This window comes from Penaeus monodon, chromosome 3, assembly GCF_015228065.2.
Source record: "Penaeus monodon isolate SGIC_2016 chromosome 3, NSTDA_Pmon_1, whole genome shotgun sequence".
NCBI lineage: Eukaryota > Metazoa > Arthropoda > Malacostraca > Decapoda > Penaeidae > Penaeus > Penaeus monodon.
The window spans coordinates 25,451,429-25,461,428 of NC_051388.1; the positions used below are offsets into that span (position 1 = coordinate 25,451,429).

Here is a 10,000-nt window from a genome sequence, read left to right on the forward strand (position 1 = left end):
TACAAAAAAAACACACACACACACCACACACACACACACACACACACACACACACACCACACACACAAAACACACACACACACACACACACACACACACACACACACACACACACACACACACACACACACATAGACACACACACACGCACACACACACACACATAGACACACACAAACATGTATATATATATATATATTATATATATATATATATATAATATATATGTATATATATATATATATGTTTGTGTGTGTGTGTGTGTCTATGTATGTGTGTGTTGTGTTGTGTGTGTGTGGTGTGTGTGTGTGTGTGTGTGTGTGTGTGTGTGTGTGTGTGGGGTGTGTGTGTGTATGTGTGTGTGTGTGTGTGTGTTTGTGTGTGTGTGTGTGTGTGTTTACATATATATACATGTATGTATATATATATATATATATATATATATATATATATATATATATATATATATTATTACACATATATATACATACACACACACACATATACATGTACATATACATGCATTTATATGCTTTTTAGGTATATTTTGTCTTTTTTTTAATGTGTTAATGCTATAATTAATAATTGATATGTAAATTAATTTGTAACCAGAGGCAAGAGATTAATACCAAGATTATATACCTGTATTTCTTCTTTTTAACAATATTTTCATATATGTCTTTAATTCAGAAATGTTAAAGTCATTGCCCTTTAATATACATTTCAGTTTCTTTTATTTTTCATTTCTATGCAAAGTTTGAAATATTTTGTAATAGGAAATAGTATGTGTTATATTGACAACAGTTATTTGAGGCGTCCTTTTTTCCATCATGTTTTATATTTATTTATGCTACTTAAACTTCCAGACTGAATACCTTGGATGATTAGCTAATATTTGTATGTCTTTAGATGTTGATGGTTTTGAGGAAAGTTGTTTTCTAAGAGCATCTGATTTTTGTGTCTATACATACTTACAGATAAAAATTGATAGCCTACCCCATTTCATTTATTTTATTTTATTTTTTTTTTTCAAAGGTAAAGCCAAAATATCACATTATTTACTTTTTTTTTTTTTTTGTATGTTTTTGTATGTAATCTGTCATTGTTTTTTTATACATTTAAATGTGTACTTCTTCGTGTTATATTATATGGCTTCCAGTTTTGAAATCATGACCATAAGTACAGTACATCAGAATGATTTGTGCTTATTTTTCAGTGACAAGTAAAAGCAGATCAGCAGAACCTACACTTCAGTCATCCATCACATGATGCTAAATAACATAAACATCGGATAATGAAAACATGACTGTATCATCACATGAAATTTATGACATTGGATGGCTGAACACTCACACGTTTTAAACATGAGGTTCCTCCTGCTGTGCATGGTTTTAGCAGTAACAGTCACTGCCATTACCCTGCTATGTTATGTCTTCCTTCTGAGTTCAATAGTACCAACAAACAGTGCGTTCATTTTTTGGGGGTGAGGAAGACAAGCGATTACCCAGTGTTGGTAGGTTCATCTGTGGAGTCACATTTCTTGACACTGAAGATGTATAACTGCTCTCGCTTGCAACACAGGCAAGTGCACATTCTCTGGAGCAACTTCTACTGGCAGGAAGTCCAAGACAGTAAGATATATTTGTACAGTGCTTACTATGACTCAAGATTTGTGTATGATAGAGTACCTTACCATTATGTGAGGGTAATAGGCATGTCAATGGGGAAGATAGATGGGAAAACGTTATTATTGTAGTCTCTGGTATAAGCAGCAGAATGATCCTGTTGTCTTGAAAGCAGATACATCAGAGATTTGGGTGCAGCAGTGGAATAGTCATCCAGCTCCTGACCTGTATCACACATACCTCTTCACTTGCCCCATTCCAGAAGGAGTGCGAAAAGGTGGTGCCTATCCAGATTATGTCTCACTTTCTGCACAACCCTGTAATAATGTAACGACCATGGTACCCATTCACAGAGAGGGCATTTTGAAGAATCAGTTAAAAAAGAAAGGCAAGTATGCTGTATGTGTAAAAGGGATGGACTTCAGAAAAGATATATCACATAGACTAATAGAATGGCTAGAACTTCTTTTCATATTGGGTGCAGAAAAAGTTTTCTTTTATAAATACTCAGTCCATCCAAATATAGATAAAGTGTTGAATTACTATACGAAACAAGGGAAAGTGGTTGTCTTACATTCTAACACTGCCAGGAGACCAGCCCAATGAACCTCAATTACGTTCTCTGTACTTGAAGAGAGATGTGTGGCAGAAGAGGAGAAATGAAATTGTACCATATAATGATTGTTTATATAGAAACATGTATTTGTATGAATACATAGTTCCTCTTGATGTAGATGAGGTATTTTTACCTGTCAAAACTTACACATGGTCAGAAATGTTCAGGAATTACAAGCAAGATCATCCCAAAGACTTGGAAAGATATGCTTCTTTCTCAGCTCAAAACGCCTATTTTCTAGATGTTTACAATGCCACATGGGACCCTGACGTTCCAAGGAATTTCCACATGTTGCACTACAAGACTCGCAGCGGCAAATTTCAGTATCCGAGGGCACTCGGTCAAGAGCTTCATATCAACAAACAAATCTTTTAACTATATTTAATCATTATACCCTAGAGGGCCTCTATTCCAGAGTGAAAGGGAATCTTGTTTTTGAATACTTCGGTTGTGCAGATGAACCACTATAAAGAACGTTGTCCACGAGAGTTGTATAGCAAGTGTAAGAGTAATTTTTTGGTTTACACAATGAGGGACAATATTATAGAAAAATACAAGAACCCCTTGTAGATCATGTTATGATGGCTTTAAAGAAATTGAACTTGCTACCTGTAGGTTAAATAGTTATTTTTTATGCTATTAATTTATGCCTTTACTTAATTATACCTAGCATGCATTTGTGTGTGTAATATAGAGAGAGAAACAAAAAAAAACACAGGCAAAACACACAGGTATAGACATATATATTTAAACTTGAAATGTTACCTATTTTGTATTTCTATGATTTTCAGTGCAATACTTTAGATTTATAGTAATAGCATGCCTAACTGTAATAAAATGGAAAAAAACTTTCTTTTAAACTTCTTTTTTTTACCTTAAAATCCACCCCAATACCCGTTATTCCACACAACTTTCAACTTCCAGTTTATATTTTATATATTCATTTCATGTGGGCACGATTTTGGTGAATTGGAAGTGAGATGGATCTAATTCACATTTTAACATTTGTTATATACTTAATTACCTCTAAGCATTTTTAAAAAGTTTAAATCTTTTACCTTTTCTTTCTTAATTATGAAGAAAGATTTGACGGTTGATTATGCAAGGAAAATGCCTTCTCATGATCAGGAATTGTAACAGTCAGAATGCAAGCAGATGTTAGTAAAATGAAAGTGCTCATATTATACCTGCCCTACTTACATATTTATGAATATGGTATGAATTTTAGAGTATGGAGACTCTCCTTATGATAAAGAATAAGCTTAGGGTATTAAAGCAATACCACCTTTTTTTGAAAATGGATAGAGTACATTCTGTAGCAGTCAATACTAGGGATTCTGTTAAACAGATGAGGGCATCTATACAGCAGCTTAACATATACATCAACTTGAGCCATGCTTTTAAAATACCAGAAAGGGTACAACTTTAGTCTTGAAAAACTCCCATGTTCATCTGATCCTCTTTTGTAAGAAATTGTATTTCCTGAAAAGGTGGTGAACTTGAGTACTGCACACAATAAAATTTATTACTTAATTGTGGCTAGGAACTTGAGTAGACAAAGAAAGACATTAATAATATGAACATTTATAAATAATCATCCTACTTTAGGCAAATACCTCCAGATGCAGAATCTAAAGTATTGTTAAAATATCATCAACTTGATACATAAATAGTACTTTTATTGTGGCCTTGTAATGAAAAGCTAGGAAATATTAGGAACCACATTAGCCATAAGACCACATATTATCGATTGTCACCAGTAGGGCATATACTGTATACATGGCTTTCTACTGAGATTTTAGTTCATAGTTTCATTCATACATGGATAGCACCAGAAGTGATTAGTCAGTGTACTAAGTGATGATAACAAAATAGTATCAGATTTTTTTTTTCTCTCTCTTTTTTCTTTCTCTCTCTCTATCTCTCCCCTCTCTCTCTCTCTCTTTCTCTCTCCCCTCTTTCTCTCTCTTTCTCCCCTCTCTCTTTTCTCATCTCTCTCTCTCTCTCTCCCTCCCCTCTCTCCCCTCTCTCTCTCTCTCTCTTCTCTCTTCTCTCTCTCTCTCTCCTCTTCTCCACAAAAATCAAGGAAGGGGAGGTCAGGTAGGCCTAGAAACTTAACTTGTGAGGGCAATCTATATGTAAGCAAAATGACAAAAACTACAGCAGACAGTGCATGTACCCAATGCCAATGGGCATGGTATGTATATGCATGCCATCCCCACTGAGTTTACTTTATTAATTTTTTTTACACATAAATGGCTACATTTATACTAAGTCACAATGAGTAAAATTACGAGTACTGCCTGTCTGGGACTTTTTCCCTTTCCTTGATTTTCAAAAATATTTACATTTCTTATGATATCGCTGATACTTATGTCTATAATATTATAGTAAACATGGTCTATAATAAAAATAACAACAGCGATATTCAAAGCATTAGTAAAAACACCATTTTTTCCTGCCAATTCAAGAAAAGGTGAAATGAAAATAAGATCACAGTTTATTTTCGTTTTGTTAATCTGGAATTTGCAAATGTATAAAAAAATTGGTTAATTGCCCTTTTATTCCTTTTCATTATTTGTCCACTTATTTAACTAATAATCATAAATGAAATACAGGAAAATGTAATATAACATACATCATATTATTTCATTTTCTTAGAAGTAACTGTAGTGTAAATGAGATATGACACCGTCCTACTGATACTGGGTAATAATTTATAAGAGTGAATTATTTGCCTAGAATGTTTTTACTCAGAATGAGAAATACCTGTCAAGATTATGTGCCACTAGGCTTATACTATACTAGGATATAATTCAGCATTTTAAACATTTTCATTTTAAGAGAAATCAGTTCAATGAATCTGCTTAAGTGTTGTTTTATAGGAGCTTACTGGAAGTAAGCTTTTAAATTATATTTAATAAGTAGTTAAATATTTCTGCATTTTAAGAAATGAAAATGAGTAAAAAGGAAAACATAATTCATATTCTTTTAAAAGCTGTGAGCTTTCTTATCTCTGTATTAAATCAGTGTTCATAAAATGATAAAATAATAATAATAATAATAATAATAATAATAACAATAATAATAATAATTATTATAATAATAATATAATATCCCCACATTTCTGCATGTATTTGAACTCTTCTATTTATAAAACTTGCATGCATAAAGCATATTTTTGTTGTTGTTTTTCCATTTACATATTTCTGTTTACTGCAAGCACTTTTATTTTCCTTTCAATATATAGGGATTTAACCCTTTGCCGACGGGTGGCATGTACGTACATGCCATGGCATGTCTCGACTATCTGCCGGGGGCATGTACGTATATGCCGTGGTGTATGTATGGCCATGTCATGAGGTTTTTTGTTTTTTTTACAATTACGGCAAATAATATTTTTTTGCCACTGAAATGTGATTAAGTAGTTTTTAACACTTTTTCTCATTTTTTCCTGTACTATGCATTTCATAAAGGCTTCTCGGGCTTCCAGGGTTAATGTAATAAAAATTATGTCGGTAATCCACTACATTGGCCAGAGATATTATATAGTATTCACGAAGTGATATGTAAAACCACGTGAAAATACCAATATGTATTTTTGAAAAAAAAAAGAAAAAAAAAAAAGTCATGTATTTATAAAAACACTGAACATAAAAGTATATATATATGGAAGTGATAATATAAACTTTGAATAATTATTTAAAATTTTGCAAAAAAAAAAAATGCAACAAAACCCACGGTTTCAACTCCATGATGCCACCCACTGCTTATTTTATTCAGACTATAGAGTGAATAATGATCAACTATCCTAAAGTCTTGATTTATCAGGAAATATGGCAAATAGAGACCTTGGAAAATAATAATTTTGAAAATACAACATAGGCTCTTAGTATTACGAAGAAAAGGCAAGGGATGCTGGTATTGGGCATGAGCGGTCACGCATGCTAGGGTGACGATATAAGCCCCGGCAGCGAGGCCCGGGCCACTATGAGTACTACCCGACAGGAAAGGGTTAATAATCTGGATTTAATAATCTGACTAGAACACTCCCTCCCCCCTTCCTTCCTCTCCTCTCTTCTCATCTCTTATCTCTTTTCTTTTCTTCATTATCATAACAACCATACAAATGCGGACTTAAATATTCAGGATATAAATATCTTCAAAAATTAAATAAAAATTCCACTGCATTTGAGGTGCTTTTTTGAGTTATGCATACCACTGTATTCCCCTGCCATCCCTCTTTCTTAAAAACACATTAAGACACTCCTCTGGAAGTGCTTTAGTGATCAAAATTCTGTTTATCTGCAAGCATTGTTAAGCTCTGTTGCTGGGCAAGGAGAGGCTGTTGTGTCCTGAGAGCCACATTTATTGCTTCATATAGCATTTTTAGTTTAGTTAGTCTTAGATTAAGACATTCAGCTACACTTCCATGTATAATCCATCAAAATTGTGTGGTTGGTTTCAAGGGTATACCAGTGTGAACACAAACTAAATGCCATTTTCTTGACTACCTGAATTAAGCACATCTTTTCCAAAAGGATATGAAATAAAACACTCAGTAAAAGACTGATGTTTGTACTACAAAGTCATAAATAACTATAAAGTCAAACATTCACCTTTTTAAATTATGAGGCGCCCTTACACAGTCCACAAGTGGAGAGAAGGCAGAAACCAGCAGCTAATACTGAATTACTGTAAAATTTGATATATTGGATTCATTAATTGCATAAATTAGATAAAGGGTAGTGATCAAATAAAAACTACTTAACAAAGGTATACAAATAACAGCAAAGACCACTCAAAGAAAGACTCAAAACTCGCACCATTTGCTTGTAGTGCAGAGAACATTAGTGCCCTTTGCAGTAAGCAAGGGGGACCAGGAAATAAGCTGCTATGCTGCCATAATTTTTTTTTATCTCCTTTTCCCAGTTAATTATTATTTACAATTTTGTACCTCTTTTTGAGAATTAAGAAATATCAACATATATTTTAGATTTATCCTTATGAATGTAATTTCTTACAGTATGCCAATGAATGGCATTGAGAAACAGGCTAGGATATTTAAAGCAGCCTGAATGCTACAAGACCACAGCTCCCTTGCAGCAAGCCATTATTTAAGCTAATGCCTCTCTTTTCATGGTGACCAAAATGACTCCCTATTCCTCCTAAACCCACATTCTTCACCTGTTTGCATACAGCAACACCAGCCAAGATTTGTTGCACCCAATTATCAAATACGAATAAACAGAATAGATCATGTATGGTGCTTTTACAACAGATTTGGATGAATGATCTTTCTTTGTATGGTCTTGGTAATACCTTAAATACCTTGGTAATACCTGAAAACAATGCTTTAACAAAATCATATGTAACTGATTGTGATGCATTATCAAACATAATGTAAATCTAAACTTTATATTTAGTTTAAATACTTATTCTTCTAATGTCAAACAATATGATTTAGCACAGTGCAGTATCAACAAAGTTATACAAAACCTAGATTTAGAATCTTTTATTTGTATATTTTACACAATCTGCAATCATAAGTTTAGATGCCATGTGAAGCTTAACAAGTGCTAAATACATGAAATATGAAAAAAAAATCTTCAAGATGATAAAAGAAATTTTGAAAGGAATAAAAAAAAAAAAAAAAGTAATTGCCTTTTTATTTCATATGGTATTCAGATTTGACAATTATGCGGAATTACAAACTGTCTTATATTATCATATTACAATACATAACAGTCTGTAAACAAAACAAAATAAAATTTCTTTCTAATATGAGCTGAAAGATAATTAATAATACAAATTAATTTTCAACTACTCTTGTCTCTGCCTAACCACCTGGACTTCACATTACCACTTAATGGACAGAACAATATAAAACTGCTGATAATTGCCAAACTAGCACAAGTCTACACCATCAGAAATTTAAAGGCCGGGGTTTCATGTATTCTTTAACAAGATCTTCAGTCACTTCTTTTCTTCGGGCTTGATGTTCTGCAACCAATGCCTGGAGAATCTGTTAGAGAAAAGACACACTTGTAAAGAGAGAAGGCAGATACAGCAAAACATGAATCTCAGTTTCATTCCAGTTTCTTCCCAAGTTTCACATCTTTAGTAAAAAGTTTCAAAGAGCAGTTCAGTAGCACCAAGATAACCATTATATAGTGGAAGCCTTATATCTTGGTTGCTGCTGAGATTTACAGAAGTGAACAATTTTCAACAAAGGACACCAACAATGTAATAAAGACAAATTCTTTAAAACTTTCTGGAAAAATAAATTCTTGAGCACTTACACATTACTGAATACCTGAATATCTGAAATCTTTACATTAAACACCTAGTCTATGAATATTTTTACCATAAATTTATCTTTTTGATAAAGCACATCTACTGCCTGCAGAAACAAGACTCTAATATTTCCAGGAAAGGTACCAATTATGCACAAGCAAATGGACTGCTCTATCAGACACCTGAAAATACAACAATATACACATATATATTGTTATGATATACAGACCTTAATAAGCTCAGCCTTTAGCTCTCCTGTGAGCATATTGCCTGTGGAATACTGTTGGCGAATCTCCTCTAACTTTTCATCATCTTCTAAGAAGAAGGTTAGGTACATGTATGACACATCTACCTCACAGTCACCTCCTTTTTCCCGGTGCTCCTCAATTGTATCTCTTCCACCAGAGAATGCATATTTGTTGATCTGTGGGAATAATGATAATTTTTATTGATAATATCATACAAATGAGTTCAAAATGCAACTTTCCGATAAGAGATCAGCAGAATAATAAGTGCCAGTAATTTCTATTATGCAAAACATTTTAGATTTGTTTAAACAAATCAACATAACTATCTATAATTCTATTTGATGTGCATGTAAATGGTAGATCTAGGAGAATAACTGCTGAAAGATACACTCTTAGCCATGGGTGTAGAAACACCACCCCAGGAAGGCCTGGTGTCCAGCCTATTACTCTGTTTAGCATTAGCAATTCAGCTTACAAAACATACCCTTGGCACCTCCCTAACCCTGCAGTACAATTTTCCACTGCCCTGCCAAACAACACTGTAGGAGTTTCATATTGTTAGGAGGTGTATATACAATCATTTTTATGGGGGGTACATACTAGATGAATATCCTTTGTAACTAGTGCATACAAGAATAAGGGGTCTTTGTATGTTCTTCTGACAAGATGGTTTCCTATGAAAAGTTTGCCTGCCTCACCAATGCAGTTACTGGTTACTGCAGTAGTTACTAGTTTCACGTGCGTGCACACACACACACACTCCCACACACATATGTACACTTGCTACTCTCCCCACCCTCTCACACACAGACACAGACACATACAGACACACAGACACAGACAGACCCCAGACACAAGACACACACACACACCCCACACACACACACACACACTCCCTCTCTCTCTCACACTCACACCCCACAATCACACTCACACTAACAATCACACTCACAATCACACACACACTCAACACCCACTCTCACTCTCACACACTCTCTCACTCCACACTCTCGCCCCTCTCACAACTCTCACTCTCACACACTCTTTTTCACTCTCACTCTCACACACTCTCTCACTCTCACACACTCTCTCACTCTCACACACTCTCTCACTCTCACACACTCTCTCACTCTCACACACTCTCAATTTTCACACACTCTCTCACCTCTCACACTCTCACACTCACTCTCTCACTCACTCTCTCACTCTCACAC

At 34.1% G+C, this 10,000-nt stretch overlaps 1 protein-coding gene and 1 long non-coding RNA gene across 2 annotated transcripts in view; one reads left to right on the forward strand and one right to left on the reverse strand.

The window, feature by feature from the left end:
• Window positions 1-1,733: 1,733 nt before the first annotated feature.
• Window positions 1,734-2,354, forward strand: LOC119585737. The gene has a single exon (XM_037934434.1). The coding sequence runs from the start codon at window positions 1,734-1,736 to the stop codon at window positions 2,229-2,231; it is 498 nt and encodes a 165-aa protein (XP_037790362.1). The 3' UTR covers window positions 2,232-2,354.
• Window positions 2,355-6,803: 4,449 nt separating this feature from the next.
• LOC119593834 overlaps window positions 6,804-10,000 on the reverse strand; it is a 4,305-nt gene continuing 1,108 nt past the window's right edge. Inside the window, exons 2-3 of the long non-coding RNA XR_005230564.1 lie at window positions 8,768-8,962; window positions 6,804-8,266 (exon numbers count right to left, since the gene is read on the reverse strand). This is a non-coding gene — a long non-coding RNA (uncharacterized LOC119593834). The remainder of the gene's footprint in view (window positions 8,267-8,767; window positions 8,963-10,000) is intronic.

What these genes read in the sequence shown, in the direction of transcription:
- LOC119585737 (XM_037934434.1), top strand. Translation starts at nt 1,734, where the DNA reads ATGGGAAAACGTTATTATTGTAGTCTCTGGTATAAGCAGCAGAATGAT.